The 20,985-nt window shown below is 47.2% G+C and overlaps 1 protein-coding gene across 1 annotated transcript in view; it reads right to left on the bottom strand.

The window, feature by feature from the left end:
* nsfl1c (NSFL1 (p97) cofactor (p47)) overlaps window positions 1-7,173 on the bottom strand; it is a 42,336-nt gene extending 35,163 nt beyond the window's left edge. Inside the window, exons 1-3 of the mRNA XM_038803234.1 lie at window positions 6,984-7,173; window positions 3,138-3,235; window positions 137-208 (exon numbers count right to left, since the gene is read on the bottom strand). Of these exons, the coding sequence (XP_038659162.1) occupies window positions 137-208; window positions 3,138-3,235; window positions 6,984-7,088 (275 nt within the window). The 5' untranslated portion in view covers window positions 7,089-7,173. The remainder of the gene's footprint in view (window positions 1-136; window positions 209-3,137; window positions 3,236-6,983) is intronic.
* Window positions 7,174-20,985: the final 13,812 nt, after the last annotated feature.

Genomic DNA, 20,985 nt, shown 5'->3' with positions numbered 1-20,985 from the left:
GGGAATCAAACCTGGGACCCTGGTGCTGTGAAGCAACAGTGTTAACCACTGTGCAATCATGCTAGAAAGAAACCACTTCAGTGCATTGTACAGAGAACGACAAAATTCTGGGCGAGAAATTGATTAATCTGCAGACCTTTGGCCCTCGTCGTCGTCATCATCTTTCTCTTCATGCCACAAATCTCTGAACGAGGTTACCCGGGCATCACTATAAATTTAAAAATAGGATACATTATTACAATAGGTAAAGGATACTTCACCTAAATTTATAAATCAAATCAAAAAATATTCTTCATTCACTAAAGAAAGACAGATTAATTCTAACCTTCCTCCGAGGAGAAAATGAAGTTAGCTAGGGCATTAAATACTGCAAAGAATGATCTGATGATATGTATGTTAAAAACAGAGCTAGAGCCGGATACGAATAAATGAATCAATCAATAAATTTTATTTGACACTAATCGGCATGAAAATATAGCAGGAGTGCGCTGTTAAATAACATGCTACTTTGTGAAACACATTACACAATTATGGTACTGTCATCAAGACTGATTCATGACATCTATACTTACAATGGAGGCTTTATATAATAGTCATTTCGTAGTACAGAATATTTCTGATAAAAATAGACATGTCAAAAATCTTCAACTTGCACTCACTACGCAGCAGTACTAATAAGGTGAAAACAACAGTTTATACTGTCTGAGAAGGGAGTGCTGAATAGTTGACAAGTGGACTCGAGGCAGTGCATTGGAGAATGCCCCAAGTGATGGTGACCAACAGTTAACTGCCAAACATTGTTTGATATTAATACCAGGCAGTTTGACATAGTTTGGTTATTGTATTACCCTACGGAATGACTCAGCAAATGGCTTCCAGTTATATTGTCTCGCAAAAATAGACGCGATGTGTGTACATATCTGCAAAGAACCAGGTCCTGTGTATTAATGTATTTCACTGCCAGCACATGCCACACTGCAAGCCCGACATCTTAAATTGGATGACAGCATTGATTCTTAGCACAATAAGGAATATTTAGCAAATGTTGTCCAATTGCAGAATCACATTTAATGTTGAACACCATTGAGTTTTGCAAGCAGGGGCTGGTTGGGTACAATCTGTAACTTGCCTGTTGCAAACAGTGGCTGAAACATGCCATTCATATGATTCGCCAGCTTTTCGGACATGTGGCCTACGTATTTGGTATTATAATGGCACCAAAATTCATATACCAGATTACTTTTGTGAGATAGGCAGAATATATATTTTTGGCTTGATGGCAGCATCTAGTTTGCTTGCATAGTAACAGTGTAAAACAACTAGCTTCACTTGTTGAGATCGGCGGTAGACTGGACACGTTTCTGGACTGAAAGTGACTGCCTTGGGCCACTCAAGACGTTTGTGCGAAATACAGCACAAAATGATCCATCAGGGTAGCCATTGTCTAGCAGGATGCCTTTAGATGCTCCTTATTTTAGAGTCAAGCTTCCATGTTTCGCTACAAGATTAGCAAACCTTGTAAATAGGGCCCAAGCCAGTTGCTTACCATACAAGCTTGACCAATCAGAGTCAAGCTGCCGGATTTAGATTTTAAACAATGCTTGGCAGTTAACTGTCAGTTATCATCACGTGGTGCAGTGTCCATGGCAACACTTCCACCAATCAGGACACTCTTCTCATATGGTACAAACTGTTTTAGCCTTATGTTGATATTCTTGCATAGTGTCCTGATGAGTGCAAGTCGAAAAGCTTTGGCGTGTCTCTCTCTCTCCCCCCCCCCCCCCCCCCCACCCCCCCCCCCCCCCACCCCCCACCCCCCCCCCCCCCCACCCCCACCCACCCCCCCCCCCCCCCCCCCCCCCCACCCCCACCCACCCCCCCCCCCCCCCCCCCACCCCCCACACAATACTGGAGACTTTTTACTGCTTTTCAAGTACAATCCCCCACTGGAAGCATAAACTACCCCAGAAAAAATACACATTTTGGTACCTTACAAGATGAAACAATAATTGCCTCAGTCTCATATACAGTGTAATTCAGGTTTCCCCAAAGTGGCTAAACATTTATACACTGAAAGTGTCCCAGAAGGCGCTCACTCAGCATGGTAACTGACAAATCCCTGGTGATAAATGATTCCCCCCCACTCTTCCCCAAAGAAGATACTGTGCAGAATGCTAAAGCCATTCCTGGATATATCATCCAACCAAGGCAGGTGACAGAAAAGTCACATCAGCAAAAAAAGTAGCAAGACGTTAAATCTGGGAAAGAATAAAAGAGCGGAGGCAGAGAATGCTAAAACGTAAGAAACAGAGGAAGGTAGATAAAATAATCAATGATCTCAACATTCTCAGCTATCCCAATGTACTTGCACATCACTTGCCAAAATCAAGGAATCTTTCTCACCCCTTATAGTCCCACAGGGCTTGTGTACCGCCAATAACAAACAATTACTTTGGAGATGTATAACCAATTAACTTTTGTACACTAGGTCATCAGGAAAATGAAAATGCAAGTGTTAAAAGGTAAATCCTGGTAGCTCCACAGTTGCGTTTAGCCTCAAAAATGTAATTAACCACAATATAATTTGGATTCAAATTAAAAGCCACATATCATTCATTGGAACAGGTACCTGGTGGTAGCAAGTACATACAGCTCTGAAACGCAAGTTCATGGGATGGAACACCTGTCATGACTTTGTGCTGATTTTATTACAATAAAATGCCTGTGCCTGTGCTAAAAGAAATTGAATATTTTCCCCAATGTTTGCTATCTGTTATTGGCAAAGAATACACCTAGGCCAGCAAGAGTTAGATAGCAAGCAAAATACTTTCTACTTCAACCACAGATTTTAATTTCAGACAGGCACACTTGCTACACCAGTGGGACATTTTTATTTCCCAGCAGTTTTAGGCTGTGGTGCTCAAGACTCCTGCTCCAGTCTATCCAGTGGTTTACGTTGGAAGCAAATGCATTTGGACATTAAAGTTGCCAGCCAGTTCGCACAAGAATTAGGTACTTGGGCCAAAATCAGAAATGACAGCCTTAATAAAATTTAAAAAGCTAATGAGAAGGTAGAGGAGATTAATGAAGTAGGAAAGCACTAACAATCTTGTCCGACACAAGCACTAAGTCCTCACCTTGGTGCTATGGTTCTCGAACCTGTACTGGGTTCAGGCTGTGGAAGAGTTATCACATCATCGTCACCACCTTCTTCATAAAAGCTGCCTAGGGCGAGCTGTAACCAAACATATAATAATATTGGAGACCTTTCTCAAACTTCAAATTAACTATTGTGGTTGCACAAAAATTCTCATTCCAGACTTAACAACATGAAAATGACAGCCAGTCCAGGCAGGATCCCATAGATCCTTTATTGAAAACTTAAACACATTTCAAATGAAAGCAAAATGATCAGATTATTGATGTGACATATTTGATAAACATCTTGTTTACTGTTCAAACATTCAGCAGGAATCAAAATTAGCAACTGATATTAAGTATACTGTAACTATTCACGATTGTTGAAATAGATTGGCAGCAAGGAACCCAGTACTGCATTTTCTGTCCAAATCAAATCTGAATTTTTTTTAAAAACCAGTGAATTCAAGAACATGTGCGTAGTCTATACCAAACCACACTCTATTCAAACAAGGATTAAAATCTAACATTGCTAAAGATTTGATGGCTCATCCTCAAAGGTTAAGTTAGTAAGTTAGTCTGCATACAGACCAGAAGATCACAAAATCAATTTGCACCCTGAACAAATTAGCTGATCTCAATCAATGGTGATAGCAGGTAGATGCAAAATAGATTCAGTGCTCGAGGCCAGCAAGGAGTAAATTCAACCACGGATCTCAGTATCCATTAACTCTTGCTGGAGAGTGCTGATATGGAGTCCAAATGAGACACAGCTCACCTATAATATCTCCCTGTCAAGCAACCCACCAATATTGAATTTCTGGGCTAACAGATGGAGAACAGTCAGGCAATTAATGCCATTGGTGTTCCAAGCAGCACTCTTGGCAAGTCAGGACTGATGCACAGGTTTGTATGTGAAAGTTTAGCAAGTGGCATACACTCTGAATGGAAAAGGACAGCCTCTTACATTGCTATGGTGCAGTTTTGCTTTGAATGCATTTAGTTCACAAACTATCCAAAAACAAATGCCTTAAACTTCAGATTAATAATTTCCTTTAGCAAACACAATAATAATGCAAACAACAAAGAACTATCTCTGGATCTTTGTCCCAGTCATTAAGGACAGCTCTCCATAATTATAAGGAATGTTACGGAACTGCACAAATTTGCATATCATGGGCATAAGGGAGGGATTTGAAAGATATTTTGTTGGTGCCAGAAAATATTCATCTAATCAACTAATTTAATTGCTCTTTGCTTTTAAAATATTTTATTCCATCTAAATCTTTTTAGCTACAGTTTTTCATGTTGTTCTATATCCTGTAAGCTTCCTCATTGGATTGAATTTGTTTATTGTCACGTGTACCGAGGTACAGTGAAAAGTATTTTTCTGCGAGCAGCTCAACACATCATTAACTACTGGGAAGAAAAGGGAATAAAAGAAAATACATAATAGAGCAACACATCTTCCTCAGGTTTTTCTCCAAAGGTTAACTTGTTTCACCTCCAATTGTTTTACTTTCCTATTTAAGGAAATATCACAGCAGTCCGCTTTTTACTCCATTGTACATGGGTTTTGGCTTTATAACTAGAATTGTCAACTTCTTGGACTTTTTTTAATTTCCTTTTTTGAATACCCTATCCATTTTACTTTTAACTAATGCTATTTGCCTCAGTGACCTGTGGTGAAACAATGTCTGATTGAAAAACTTAAAATGTTCCCTTTCATTCTCCACTGTATTTCTGAGTTTATGCCTCCTTGTTGAAGGAATAATAGCAAGCTTTATTATTGTCACAAGTAGGCTTATATTAACACTGCAATGAAGCCACTGTGAAATCCGGTAGTCGGCACACTCCGGTGCCTGCTCAGGCACAGAGGGAGAATTCAGAATGTCAAATTCACCCAACAGCACGTCTTTCGGGACTCGTGGGAGGAAACCAGAGCACCCGGAGAAAACCCACGCAGACGCGGGGAGAACGTGAAGACGCCACACAGACGGTGACCCAAGCTGGGAAGCGAACCTGGGAAGCAAACCTGGGAGTCCTGGCGCTGTGAAGCAACAATGCTAACCAGTGTGCCACCATGTAGTCAAAAAATGGAAAGTGTTTCCTTATTTATCCTCTCAAAATCCCTCATAGTTTTGGAAAACCACTATTAAGATTCCGCCTTAACTTTTCCACGATTCTTGAGCTTTTCCTCAATTAGAGCTTTATCTGTATCATTGGATCAAGACTCAGAACTTAAAAAACAGGGATCCACTTTTTTTCCTGAATTCAAATGGAGCAGAAGCATGGGCTGTCCTGTGCCGTATAGCCTATGTACTCTGTTTTCTAGAGATTTTCCCTTTGGTTTTCAGTCAGCCCAGTAACAGGCAGCTTCATAAATCCAATCAAATCTCCAAACTGAACTGAGAAGTCCAACTGCCTAATTATAGAGTGTACCATCCCCAAAAGGACAGATCTTACTTAAGCACGGAGAACTTTGGTGAAGCATGGCAACAGCCTGCCCAGGAAGCTACGAGCAATGCTCAAGTTTCACCACACCATCTTAAATCAGAGGATTCATGCAAACCTTGAGTTGCTTGCCTGCTTAGATCCAGTCTGTATTCATTAAGGCATTTACTTATGCGGTTATGGGGATCGGAGTGTGACAAATTGCAATCCCAGTGACAGGTTGTTCTCTTCCCATTCCTGAGTCACCTCGGTAATCATAAACAGTGGCTATAATTCAGGAGAGCTTTTTGATTCACAGATCAGATTTAGCAAAGTTGCCATTAAGGATACATTTGTTCTATTTTATAATGGCTGCGTGTATCATTTTGAAGCCACGTTGTTCCTAGACAGCCTGCCCATCTGTCCACCAAGGTCAGCTACTAGACAATTACAGTTTGAGTCCTTGCTTGGCAGAGTTGCTACGTTTTATAGGCTGCATTTTTCCTTTGAGGTGGAGAGGTGACTGATGGTGATTTAAACCGAGCATCACCACACGTCAGGTGAGAGGCAAGGTTGAGAAGGCAGGGCCTTCATAAATAACCTCAGCCGATATGGGAATCGAACCCATAATGTTGGCCTCGCTCTGCATCACGAACCAGCTGTCCAGCCAACTGCGCTAAACCAACCCGGTGACCAAAGATGTGTTTGATCATGCAGGATCTTCAAGTGATGTCTTGTGATAATCATCACCCCAAGCCTTAGTTTCTCATGTGTTTCATTGCTGACATCTGCGTTTATTTGGTCAAAGATAGCTTGGTGATAATGCTGGTCACCCTGATGTTCGAGATATCCAAATCTAATGCCAGACAGATCTTGATGTCAGGGACTTTAATGAACAAGGTTGACCCCCTCTCAAAATGTTGTGTGAAGTCATTGGAGATTGAAGTCCACCCTCCCTGCAAAAGATCTCCATTTAAAAAAAAAGTAAATCCATCAATAAAGCCTGGTCACGAAGCTCGTACATGGGCCACAGTCCTTCAGCTGTATGAAACACTTGATAATAACACTGGGCATAGCTCGTGCACTTTTCCCATTCGCAGCCATCCCCTCTACCACCCACCCAGGACCACTGACTCACCGAACCCTGATCTCCCCCTCATGCAGGCCTGGATCCCGCACTGCGGCTAAAAGTTGCTGAATCACCACTCAAAACCCCCGACCCAACCCATGTACAGAGGGCGAGGGAGCTGAGCCAGGCCGGCATTTTGCGGCCCCGGAGCAGGATCAGATGAAAAGGGGGGAGGGGGAACCCGGCGCCATTTAACGGGACACTGCCACAGGCCCAAACTTGAGCCCAACTCCGCCAGGATAAACTGCGCTCAGGCATTCCCCCCGCCAAATACGGGCCTTACCTGCAGATCCCAGTCCGCAGACTCCAGGTAGAAGCGAGCCCGCTCCTCCTCGGCGCCTGTTACTGTCACGAACTCACGAATCGCTTCTTCCTCCGGCACCTCCATCTTCCCGTGTCACAACCGTACTGTTCGCCCACGTATAATCTCACGCACAAAGGTTCCGGTGGAAACAAATGATCCCACGGTTCACAGCATAGAAAATAAAAAGCTCAAAGGAGCAATAAAAATGTGGCGATAGAAATAAAACAGTTCTAAACACTTAGGTGTCTTCCTCTGGCATATTTGTTCATTAATAAATCATTCTTTTATTTTTTTTATAGGTTAGCTCATTACATTTAAATACAGGTTATGGATTGCAGTAAGGATATAAGGGTGTAAAATCATATAAAAAGGGAAAAAGTGAGTTAAATTCGTGTGGATTCACGAATAATATTCAGACAGTTATCTGAACTCAAATTTGTTGAAGATTATTAATATGAATATATCATTAGACAAAGATATCTCTATAAAGAAGGAATTACCTGCTACTCCACTCCTTTGCCTGCAGACCTTGCATGCACAGGAATTATATATTGGCCGATACTCAATTTTGTGGTGTCCAATTTTTAAAGTAGATTTTAAATTCCTTTACATATTATTTTACAACCAGGTTACTAATTGTTACAAGGATATGTTTGAGGGGAAAGTAAAGTACAATTCCAAAGCTCAAGATTGATAGAAGAGATAAATAAGTAATGAGGTAAAGTGCACTATATTTTTAAAAATATGAGAATTCAGAAATGAGGGTGAGTTAATTTCTGGGGCTGGCCTGGAAAGCCACATGGCTTATCTGAAGGCTCCCTGATGGCTGTAAATAACCTCAAACCTGTTCTTTGTGGAAGACCATAATTGTCCTAATTCACCATCAATTGGTTTTAAGTTATCAATCTTGTTCAAAGTGAGACTGCATGGAAAATGGCAGAATTCATATTGTTGCAATTTCACTTTAATAAGTATATGGCAGATTAATTGAACACGTATTTTGCATCCGTCTTCACTATGGAGGATACAAGTAACATCCCAGAAATAGCTGTAAATCAAGAAATGGAATGGAACTCAAGAAAAATAAATTACCAGTGAAGTAGTACTTAGCAAATTGGTGAGCAGAGATCTGGCAATGGAATACAATGTGGGAAAATATATATTTTTTGGGCAGGATGAATAATAAAGAAACATTTGATCTAAATTCAGGTGAAGGTGCTGCACTCCGAAATCTAGCGATTCTAAATAAACCTGTTGGACTTTAACCTGGTGTTGTAAGACTTCTTACTGTGCCCACCCCAGTCCAACGGCAGCATCCCCACATCATAAATTGTGAGAGATTGCAGAGTTTTGAGATGCAGAGAGATCTGTGTGTCCTATTATGTGCATCGCAAAATAATAATGTGCAGGTGCAGCAAATAGTTAGGAAAGGTGTTAGAATGTCATTGCTTATTGCAAGTAAAATTGCTTCAGTTATAAAAGTAAAGACACCATATTCCCCCATGGCCATAGGCTACTTTCCCCTTTGAAGGGGAGAGCTGACTGGTGGTGATTTAACCTGAGGATCACCACACCTCAGATACGGGGCAAGGTTGAGAATAATCTCAGCCGGCACGGGAAGTTATACAGGGCATTGGTGAGACCATGGCCAGGATTCTCCGACCCGGGTCAGAGATTCTCCAACCCGGGTCAGAGAATCACTGGGGGGGGGGGGGGGGGGGGGGGGATTGTGCCCGGACACCAGCTTCCCCATTCTCCAGCGCCATTTTTCGGGCACCTGCGGGATCGCCGCCATGCCGGTTGGGGGAAGTTCATAGCGATCTCTCCGGTCCCCGATGGGCCAAGTGGCTGACGGGTTTGGCCAAGTTCCGCCGGCGTGGATTACTCAGCTCCCACATGGCGGGACCTGGAAGATGAGTGTGCGTGGGCCATCCTGGAGTGGGGGGAGTGATCCGATCCCGGGAACGGGGGTGATCCGATCCCGGGAAGGGGGGACCACAATGGCCTGGCCCGCGATCCGGACCTACCAATCAGTGGGCGGCTGGTTCCATGGGGGCCTACTTTACTCCATGCAGGGCCCCTGTTGGCCTCCGCCATATTGCCCGGGGGCCGGCGCGTTGAAGGGAACCCCCGCGCATGCAGGGAAATACACTGGCCATTCTGAGCGAACTCGTGCGGGCCATTCCGCGCCAGCTGGAGCTGCGGGGACCACTCTGGCGCCAACCTAGCCCCCTAGGAAGGGAAGAATGCCTCGCCTTCGGGGGGCCGTTGAGCCCAGAGTCATTGGCCCCGTTTTTCTCGCCGGTGTGGTGACATAGCCCATTATTAGAGAATCCCGCCCCATATCTGAAATATTGTGTACAATATTGGTCTCCTTATTTAAGGAAGGATGTAAATGATTTGTAAGCAGTACAGAGAAGGTGTACTAGACTAATACCTGGAATGGGCAGATATCCTTCAGAAGAAAGATTAGACAGGCTCTGCTTGTACCTGTTGGAGTTTAGCAGATTACATAGAACATAGAACAGTACAGCACAGTACAGGCCCTTCAGCCTACGATGTTGTGCCGACCATTTATCCTAATCTATCAACCTAACCTACACCCCTTCAATTTACTGCTGTCCATGTGCCTATTTAAGAGTCACTTAGATGTCCCGAATGACTCTGACTCCACCACCTCTCCTGGCAGTGTATTCAACACACCCATGACTCTCTTTGGAAAGAACCAACCTCTGACATCTCCCCTATACCTTCCATCAATCGCCTTAAAATTATGTCCCCTCGTGACAGCCATTTCCACCCTGGGGAAAATGCTCTGGCTATCCACTCTATCAATGCCTCTCATCACCTTAAGAAGTCTTACAACACCAGGTTAAGTCCAACAGGTTTGTTTCAAACACGAGCTTTCGGAGCACTGCTCCTTCCTCAGGTGAATGAAGAGGTATGTTCCAGAAACATTTATATAGACAAAGTCAGCGATGCCAGACAATGCTTGGAATGCGAGCATTTGCGGGTAATCAAATCATTACAGATCCAGAGATAGGGGGTGATCCCAGGTTAAAGAGGTGTGAATTGTCTCAAGCCAGGACAGTTGGTAGGATTTTGCAAGTCCAGGCCAGATGGTGGGGGGCTCAATTTCTGCACCACCACCAAAATGGACCACATCAGTCTCCCGGCAGACATAGAGGAATTCATCAGGCGAATGAGGCTCCGGGAATTCTTCCACAGACCTCAAGAGGCCGACTGTGAACCCAAGGAGACGACCAATGAACCGGAACAGCAGACCGCGAGATCTGCGGTGCAGCAACCAAAAAGGAAAGAGTCAAATTGGACCTCTCCGGAAGGCCGCTGCCCTAGACTCGACATGTATGCTCAAGCCGTCAGGAGTCATGTCAATGCCAGATTCATCTCACCCCCCACCATCTGGCCTGAACTTGCAAAATCCTACCAACTGTCCTGGCTTGAGACAATTCACACCTCTTTAACCTGCGATCACCCCCGATCTCTGGATCTGTAATGATTTGATTACCCGCAAATGCTCGCATTCTAAGCATTGTCTGTCATCTCTGACTTTGTCTATATAACTGTTTCTGGAACATACCTCTCCATTCACCTGAGGAAGGAGCAGTGCTCCGAAAGCTCGTGTTTGAAACAAACTTGTTGGACTTTAACCTGGTGTAAGGGGATCAGTTAGCTCAGGTGGCTGGAGGCCTGGCTTGTGATAGCAGTACCAATAGAGTGGGTTCAATTCCTGTACCAGCTGAGGTTACTCATGAAGGCCCTTTGCCTGAGGTGTGGTGACCCTCAGGTTAAATCACCATCAGTCAGCTCTCAAAAGGAGAGCACCCTACAATCCTCTGGGACTGTGACAACATGTTTTGTGGGCAGCACGGTAGCATGGTGGTTAGCATAAATGCTTCACAGCTCCAGGGTCCCAGGTTCGGTTCCCGGCTGGGTCACTGTCTGTGCGGAGTCTGCACGTCCTCCCCGTGTGTGCGTGGGTTTCCTCCGGGTGCTCCGGTTTCCTCCCACAGTCCAAAGATGTGCGGGTTAGGTGGATTGGCCATGCTAAATTGCCCGTAGTGTCCTAAAAAGTAAGGTTAAGGGGGGGGGGGGGGTTGTTGGGTTACGGGTATAGGGTGGATACGTGGGTTTGAGTAGGGTTGTCATTGCTCGGCACAACATCGAGGGCTGAAGGGCCTGTTCTGTGCTGTACTGTTCTATATTCTATATGTGTTGTAAGACTTCTTGCTGTGCTCACCCTAGTCCAATGCCGGCATCTCCACATCATGGCTCTCATCACCTTGTACACTCTATCAAGTCATCTCTCTGCCTTCTTCGCTCCAGTGAGAAAAGCCCTATCTCCCTTAACCTTTCTTCATAAGACATGCCCTCCAGTCCAGGCAGCATCCTGGTAAATCTCCTCTATACCCTCTCCAAAGCATCCACATCCTTCCTATAATGAGGCGACCAGAACTGGACACAATATTCCAAGTGTGGTATAACTAGAGTTTTATAAAGCTGCAGCAAAACCTCCCAGCTCTTAAACTCAATTGCCCTGTTAATGAAAGCCAACACACCATATGCCTTCTTAACAACCCTATCAACCTGGATGGCAACTTTGAGGGATCTATACGTGAACCCAAAGATCCCTCTGTTCCTCCACACTTCCAAGAATCCTGCCTTTAACCCTGTATTCAGCATTCAAATTCCACCTTCCAAAATGAATCACTTCACATTTATCAAGGTTGAACTCCACCTGCCACTTCTCAGCCCAGCTCTGCATCTGTCAATGTCCTGTTGTAACCTGCAACAACCCTCAATACTACCTACAACTCCCCCAACCTTCATGTCATCGGGAAACCTACTAACCCACCCTTTAACTTCTTCATCCAAGTCATTTATAAAACCACAAAGAGCAGAGGTCCCAGAACAAATCCTTGCGGGACAACACTGGTCACCGACCTCCAGGCGGAATACTTTCCATCCACTACCACTCACTGTCTTCTTTCAGCCAGCCAATTCTGTATCCAGACAGCCAAATTACCCTGTATCCCATGCTGCCTAACTTTCTGAATGAGCCTACCATGGGGAACCTTATCAAATGCCTTACTGAAATCCAAATACACTACATCCACTGCATGACTTTCATCTGAGAATGTGAAGCAAGGGTTAATAGCTAGAACACTCCAGAATTAATGGGACACATTAGTGGAAAGTTACTAATAAGGGAGTTATTATTGAATTTGTGAGCCGACTCAGGCAGTAAGCCAAATAGCCTTGAGAAACAAAGAAGATGGCTGGATGACGGAATATGAAATGTGGGAGCCATTGATAAAGTGGCTGAACACCTGTTGTTTTGCTAAAATTGCTATATGCTCATGTGCCAATAGATAACCTCAATGTCTGTAAAATCATGTATTGAAAATATGGCAATAATAAGTTAATCATGTATTAGATCTTTGGTAAAAACAAGCTCAAGTGAATGTAAGGGACAGCCCCTTAAAAACCATATAAAGATATGATGTTTTGAGCAAAACTTTGGCACTCTCCCACAGGTGTTTCTTTGGAATACCTAGAGGGCTGCCCAATAAAGAATATTCTAAAGTACGAACGTGTTCGAGACTGTTTCCTCCGGGCTGATAGATAAGTGAATTAAAGAGACATTCACACATCAATGTGTCTCATCACATCCTCGAAGAATTCAATGAGGCTTGTGAGGCATAAACTGCCCCTCACAAAGCCATGCTGACTATCTTTAATCAAACTATGTTTTTCTAAATAATCATAAATCCAATCTCTCAGAATCCTTTCCAATATTTTGCTCACTACAGACGTAAGACTGATGGGTCTGTAATTCCCAGGGATTTCCCTATTCCCTTTCTTGAACAGGGGAACAACATTCGCCTCACTCCAATCATCTGGTACTACTCCAGTGGAGAGTGAGGACGCAAAGATCACCGCCAATGGCGCAGCAATCTCCTCCCTCGCTTCCCGTAGTAACCTTGGGTATATCTCGTCAGGCCCACGCGACTTATTTATCCTGATGCTTTTCAAAATTTCCAGCACATCCTCCTTCTTAATATCAACCTGTTCAAGTCTGTTCACACTGTTCTCATGGGCAACAAGGTCCCTCTCTCTAGTGAATACTGAAGCAAAGTATTCATTTAGGGCCTCCCCCATTTCCTCAGACTCTAGGCACAAGTTCCCTCCACTATCCCTGATCGGCCCTACTCTCACTCTGATCATCCTCTTATTTCTCACATAAGTGTAGAACGCCTTGGGGTTTCCCCTAATCCTTCCTGCCAGGGCTTTTTCATGCCCCTTTCTAGCTCTGCTCAGTCCATTTTTGAGTTCCTTCCTGGCTACCTTGTAACCCTCTAGAGCTGAGTCAGACCCTTGCTTCCTCAACCTTACGTAAGCTTCCTTCTTCCTCTTGACTAGAAGCTCCACTTCTCTTGTCATCCAAGGCTCCTTCACCTTGCCATTCCTTCCTCGTCTCAGTGGGACAAAACTACTCAGCACTCACAGCAAGTGCTCCTTAAACAATTCCCAGATTACTGTTGTGCATTTCCCCAAGAACAATTGTTCCCACTTTAAGCTCCTCAGCTCCTGTCTAATAGCAGTATAATTTCCCCTCCCCCAATTAAATACCTTCCCATACTGTGTGTTCCTATCCCTCTCCCTCTTTTACTATGGTAAAGGTCAAGGAGTTGTGGTCACTGTCACCGAAATGCTCTCCCACCGAGACATATGACATCTGGCCTGGTAGGTTGCCGAGCACCAAGTCCAATATAGCCTCCCTGCTAGTCGGCCTATCTACATATTGAGTCAGGAATCCTTCCTGTACACACCTGACAAAATCTGCTCCATCCAAACCATTTGCACTAAGGAGGTTCCAGTCAATATTAGGGAAGTTGAAGTCACCCATGACAATAACTCTGTTACTTCTTCACTTTTCCAAGATCCGCCGCCCAATCTGTTCCTCGATCTCTCTGCTGCTATTGGGAGGTCTATAGAAAACTCCCAATAAAGTGACTACACCTTTCTTGGGCGAAATTCTCCCAAAACGGGAGAAATCGTCAAACTGCCGTAAAACCCGGGCGGGTTTTACGGCATCGCGCCCCTTCCCGACGGGGGACCGATTCTGGTCCCCCGTCGGGGCTAGCAGCCCGACGTCGGAGGCCCCGACAAGTCGGGCTTAACGAAAATCGTTAAGCCCGCTTGTCGGACTTAGCGCCGGCTGACGCGTCATATGACGTCAGCCGCGCATGCGCAGGTGGGAAGACTCCACCCGCGCATGCGCGGGTGACGTCATCGCGTTTTTGCGCGAAACCCGCGCATGCGCGGTCCGGGTTGCCCCTCAGCCGCCCCGCGTATTGATACTGCGGGGCGGCGGAAGGACAAATAGTGCGCGGGCATCGGGCCCGCTGCCCGCGATCGGTGGGCACCGATCGCGGGCCCATGGCACCCTTGGCACGGCCGTGGTACTGCCGTGCCAATCGGTGCCATGGTTATTTTTTTCCAGGTGGTCACGACGTTTTTACGAATGGCAGGACCAGGTGTGTTTGCCGTTCGTAAAAAGGTCGTAAAGGGCTGGGACTTCGGCCCTTCTAACAGCTGTGAATCGCTGCCGGCCGTAAAAAAACGGCGGCAGCGATTCGTGTCGGGATTTCGGCGGGGGGGGGGGAGAATAGCGGGAGGGCGTCAAAAAAGTCGGGAAGGCCCTCCCGCTATTCTCCCACCCGTCGTGGGGGGGGGAGAATTTCGCCCCTTGTTTCTGACTTCCATCCACACTGACTCAGGAGACAAAGTCTCCCCAACTACCTAATTTACTGCAGCTGTGGTGCACTCCCTAATTAACGTGCCACCCCCCCTCCTCTTTTATCTCCCTCCCTATTCTTCTGAAAACATCTAAACCCCGGAACATCTAACAACCATTCCTGTAAGAGGTGACTTGATTACGGGCTATGGCTAGTCAACGGGGGAGGGGGGCGGGACGTCCTCTGATCCGATTGGTCACCTGGAATGCGAGAGGGTTGAATGGGCCGGTGAAGCGGTCGAGGGTACTGGCTCACCTGAAGGGGCTAAAGGCAGATGTGGCAATGCTTCAGGAGACCCACCTGAAGGTGGCGGACCAGGTCCGCCTGAGGAAGGGATGGGTGGGGCAGGTTTTCCACTCTGGGTTGGATGTGAAGAACCGGGGAGTGGCGATTCTGGTGGGGAAAAATGTGTTGTTTGAGGCATCGGAGGTGGTGGCGGATAAGGGGGGTAGGTATGTTATGGTTAGGGGCAGGCTACAAGGAGAGAAGGTGGTACTGGCTAGTGTGTATGCCCCAAATTGGGACGATGCGGGTTTTATGAGGCGTATGTTGGGACGGGTCCCGGATCTGGAGGCGGGAGGTCTGATCATGGGGGGGGGGGGGGGACTTTAATACGGTGTTGGATCCTTCACTGGATCAGTCCAGCTCTAGGACGGGTAGGAGGCCGGCGGCGGCCAAGGTACTGAGAGGGTTTATGGATCAGATGGGTGGGGTGGATCCATGGAGGTTTGTGAGGCTGAGGGCACGCGAGTACTCTTTCTTCTCCCACGTACATAGGGTCTACTCTTGGATAGATTTCTTCGTGGTGAGTAGGGGACTGATTCCGAGAGTGGAGGAGGCCGAGTATTCGGCCATTGCAATCTCCGACCACGCTCCGCATTGGATAGAGTTGGAGATGGGGGAGGTGCGGGACCAACGTCCGTTGTGGCGGTTGGATGTGGGGTTGTTGGCGGAGGAGGAGGTGTGTAGGAGGGTCCGGGCAAGTATTGAGGGGTACCTCGAGGTGAATGATACGGGGGAGGTTCAGGTGGGGATTGTCTGGGAAGCCCTGAAGGCAGTGATTCGTGGGGAGCTGATATCCATCCGGGCACACAGGGAGAGGAGCGAAAGGAGTGAGACTGGCGGAGGGGTGCCTGACATAAGAAGCCTCACCTCCTTCGAGGAGCATGCCCTGGAGGTGATTAGGTTGGCCAAGGACAGGGCAGTCACCAATGCAGAGATTGGCGGAAGCCTCACAGGTGAGGAACCATTGGGCCCCACATGGATAACCTGTCAAATGTGAGTTGTTATTGCCTTACTGACTGACCCATCCCTCCCACTGACCACTTGTCCATTCTCCCACAGGTCCTCCAGCCGATGGCGCCGACCCATCCCGGATGGCCCCCTCTCCAGTCTCCCAGGAGACAACCTCAGTGGAGAGCTCCGAGGAAGACACAATCGATGCGTCATAGCTGTTATCTCCACCCTCCACCTGTGCGGATATGTGCGCCTTGGTGGGAAATGCTCGTGGTCAGACTTCTGGGCAAAATCTGGTGAGCACCACACAGCTGCTGATACACACATGGTTGAGGCAGGAACCTTCCAGGTGAGACAGCACTCGGAGGTCTGCTGGAACCCAGGACCCTGCTGGGTCCCAGCATGATGCTGAGCCTCTGGTACAGGGTTAGCTGGAGCTGATGGAAATGATAGGAAGGGGCTGGGACATTCAGAGGGAGATGTCAGCGACATTCCAGCAGGTCCGTAGCTTCTTGGAGTCATCCCAGAGGCTACAGGTGCAGGAGATGATGCCGGCAGTGCGTGGCACAGAGACCAACTCTGCTAGGATGGCAACCGCAGTGGAAAGACTGGCGCACGACATCGGCATCATTCATGAAGCTGTCCAAGGCATCACGCAGTAGGTGACAACCATGGCTGAGCGTCTTAGCAGAATGACTGACTTGCTGGGGGATGTGACCCAGTACAAGGCTGACATTGATGAGGTGCTGCAGGACATATCCCGCTCTCATGTGGGAATGGCTGAGATGCTGCGGAGCATGTCCCAGTCACTGAGTAGCATCGACACGAGGGTGCAGACATTGGGTAGCCGCCAGTGCTGGCAGAGCCAGATTATACAGGGGCAGCCAGGGCTCAAACCATCTTCCCCTCTGTCTCAAGGTGAACCCCATGGCTTGATCAGCACCGAGCAGGAGGAGGATCGCCGGGTGCCAACCCTGCCCCATCCCATGGAATGGCGACAGTGGCAACAGCTCCCCCGAGTTACATATGTTCCTCATCACCAACCTCCATCTTGTCCTGTTATGCGGGGTTGTGAGGACACAGCAGGCCACCACAAAGCGGTCGACCCTCCGGGCGGTGTACTGCAGGGCACCACCGGAGTGGTCGAGATATCGGAACCGCATCTTGAGGAGTCTGGTGCACTGCCCAATGGCAGCCAGGGTGGCTGTTGGGCCTCGTTGTCTTGGGTCTCCACTTCAGTCTCCGGTCTCCGTACTGGCATCAATAGCCAGGTCCTCAGTGGGTACTCCTTATCCCAAAGAGCCAACCGCCCATCCTGGGGCACCTCCATCCGATGAAGGAGCAGCGCTCTGAAAGCTTGTGACTTCAAATAAACCTGTTGGACGTTAGCCTGGTGTTGTGAGACTTCTTACTGTGCCCATCCTGGGTGGTCCTCGGAGAGGCAATGGATGACCGATTGCCCCAGGATGTGGGTGTCGTGGACACTCCTGGGGAAACATGCATTCGTGTGGTGGTCGCACACAAGCTGTATGTTCAGGGAGTGGAACCCCTTTCTGTTAACATAGGGCACTCCCAGATGGCCCGGTGAGTGCAGGGCAACATGCAAGCCATCTACTATCCCCTGGACCTGGGGCACCCCGGCGATGGTGGAGAAACCTACTGTCCAGGCATCCTGTTGGTCTTGGTCCATGTCAAAGATGATGTAGTTTTTCACCTGGGCAAACAGGGCATCCATCACCTGTCGGATGCACCTTTGAGCTGTAGCCTGAGAGATGCCACACAGGTGCCCCGCACAAGCACTGGAAGAATCCTGAGGCACAAAAGTTAAGGGCTGCAGTGACCTTTACATCCAGAGAACGGTGTCCTCCTGCTCCATGTGGTGCCAGGTCCGCAAGTACATGACACAGGTGCCACAGCGTCTCCTTGTTGAGGAGCCTCTTGCAGCATGCACTGTCCGTCATCTGTTCGAATGACCAGCAACGCCTGTACACCTTGGGCTGTCGCGGGACTCCCCTCTGCGTCCCTCCTTGGCCTGATGGGTGTCTGGGTCCTCAGGGTGTGGGGCGGGGTCCAACACGTGAGTCGCCACCTCGAGCATCTGCAGACTCCGCTGCTGACACTGTCTCCGGCATCTGCCCGCCCGTTGAAGCAGCAGCACCACTAGAGCATTGGGGGAGGCTGGTTGACTGACAAACAGCAATGGCTCCCATCCTGGGACCCACCATTCCCCAATGATCCCCACCCCCAACCTGGAACACCCCGCCCACACACATTCACGGCCGTAGCGAGCTCCCCTCACCGGACCCCAGATATTGTATCCCAGTCACCCGCTCATAACATCACCAGGACAGACTGACTGGGCCGGCCTCCCCAGTGCTCGGCAGGGTTGGCGGACCCTCGGTTGGTGGACCCTTCGCAGGGATGGGCTACCATGGGAGAATGGGAGTGGCACTGGGGACCAGGGCCTTGGCACTCACCCACCCTCCAGCCGTGAACACATCCCCGGACCTGTGTCCCATCCCATGGGTGTTTGGGGGTTGGCTGGTGCATGTGTGATGTTGCCTCTCACAGTGGTCAGGCACAGCGTCCAGGCTTCGCAGTCTGATTGAGATGCTGGGCAATGACTCCCACTTGCGACATGGCCAACCCACCCATGGGAATCCACTTGAGTTGTGTGAAGTTTTCACATAACCACGATTGCCAATTTCCTATTAGCAATAGCCTACACACGCATGGTCAGATGCCTCGGCAGTCAGTGTGGGTTATGGGTGGTGGGTGCCCGTATTGTCCCGCGCCGACACTGCCACCACCCATCACCCCCCTCCCTACCCCCGCACTCCAACCGTCTCCAACACCCCAGACTGAGGCTCAAGCTCCAGACAACGCCCCTGGAGTCACCACCTGCGACAACTGTGCCCGCCGCACCGCCAGAGCTGCGGAGGTCAAAGAGAACGATCCGGCCTCCAGATAGACTGAATATGTAATGACCCCACATCACCCCCGCTGGACTTGATTTTTTTAACGGGGTGAATGTGGTGAATGTATTCACCATAATGCATGCATGATACTGTAACCTGTGACCTATGACCTGGAAGTGGTGATATGAACTGCTTCCAGGTACGGTACTGTAATCCCGGTATGGCTCCGCCTCTGGCTCCGCCCACACCAGGGCCATATATAGGCCGGCCGGCGGCATTCATCTGTACTATTGACTCTGGCTAGGCAAGTTCATGACTAATAAAGACTACTGTTCACTCGCGCTCTGTGCCTTACTGTGAATTGAAGGTATATCACACACATTAACTGTAGTCAAGATTATAGAGTGGCATTGAATCCCACAATATTTGATTGGAGGATGTATACATAAAATGCAGTTGGAGGTAGTGTTCGGATATGCCGAATGAACAGGAATACCAGCTAGTGTTGTCCATGAAAGTGTCAGCAAACAACATCAAGGCAATGGAAGAACATACAAAGGTGTTCGGAATGGGAATTCCGAGAAAGCAGACTGGATTAGAAAATATATCATTGTGATTTGCTGATGCTGTAAGTAGCAGAAATAGCACCAGCTAATCTTTCCTCTCAGAGGAATGGGAGATGAGGGCAATGGGACCTTGTCATTGTTGTGAGAGCCAGGAGAGGAATGGGAAGCTTAAGATATGCTTTGGCAACATGGAGGAGTTGGCCAAATAAACCCGTGTTATATTCCTAAACCTCTTCTGACCACGTTGTGGCTCCCAACAGGTATGGTCTGATGATGAAGGCAATACCTCTCCCCCACTTCAGCCTCCAAGTAAAATTGACATAATTGAACAGATATGTATATTTAAAAGAGGGCCCTGTTTGCTGATTGACGAAAGCAGGTAAGATCGGAACATGGCAGAAAGACAGCGTTATCAGAGGGGTTGAATGGTAGGCCTCATTTTAATTGACCCCCTGTCCAATTTGGAACAGGCAGAAGGAATTAAAATTGGGGCCAATACGGTTGCTAGGATAGTTCTGTCTATGTACAGTATTTTGAGGAGGATCCAGGCATGAGCTATGTGCGATTGGGAACTGTGGAAAGATTTCTGACCTAAGAGATAGAATAGTGAAGAGAACGATAGGGTTGGGTGGGTCAAATGAAAAACTTCACGTAGCGATGACACGAGGGAATTATGGTTCAATATTTAGTATTGGGTTTGATGTCCACAGGGAAATAAGAGGAATCAGATAATTGACATTTGATCTCAGCCAGATGGCAGTCCATCTGCTGTATTACAATAACACCCACAGTGTAAGTAGGTTTGAGATAATGTCAGAGTTGAGACCGAGGCAATACAACAGCATCAGAGGCAAATAGATTATAATAAGAGGAATGGGAATAGTCAAAATGGCTGATATTGCAGCAGCAGTTTTAAATTATAAGATTGAGAGGAGAGACAGAGCCAGAGGAAAATGTCCAAGAGCTGGGGACATTGGGGTTTGTTACATCTTCTTAATCAAAATAGTTGGAAGCAAATGCAAATATGCTGCAGATTTTGTAAATCTGAAGAAAAGGTTAAAAAGACTAGAAATACTCAACAAGGCCGGACAGTTAATGTTTCAGGTCGACGATCTCACATCAAAATTGAAAGAAGTTAGAGATTTAACAGTTTATAAGGATATACAAAATGAGGGAAAAGGGGTGCGTAGGCAAGAACTAAGGAAAGATCTGTGACAGGAAAAAAGAAAGGAGTGATTAAATGGAAAAAGCATTGATTGTGTGAGGAAAGATTGACTGGCAAAGGGACTTATAGGGACAAAAGTTAGACAAAAGGAGTAAATGCTGCAAGTAGAATCATTACCAGCACAAGCTGACTGAGAACATGGAAGTGGTATTTATGATACAACGTTTTTGAATTTAGTGTTTAGGCCTGATTTGCGAAGTGCATATTGAAAGA

This window comes from Scyliorhinus canicula, chromosome 7 (genome assembly GCF_902713615.1).
Source record: "Scyliorhinus canicula chromosome 7, sScyCan1.1, whole genome shotgun sequence".
Lineage (NCBI taxonomy): Eukaryota > Metazoa > Chordata > Chondrichthyes > Carcharhiniformes > Scyliorhinidae > Scyliorhinus > Scyliorhinus canicula.
This window is presented reverse-complemented; position numbering and strand designations above follow the sequence as displayed.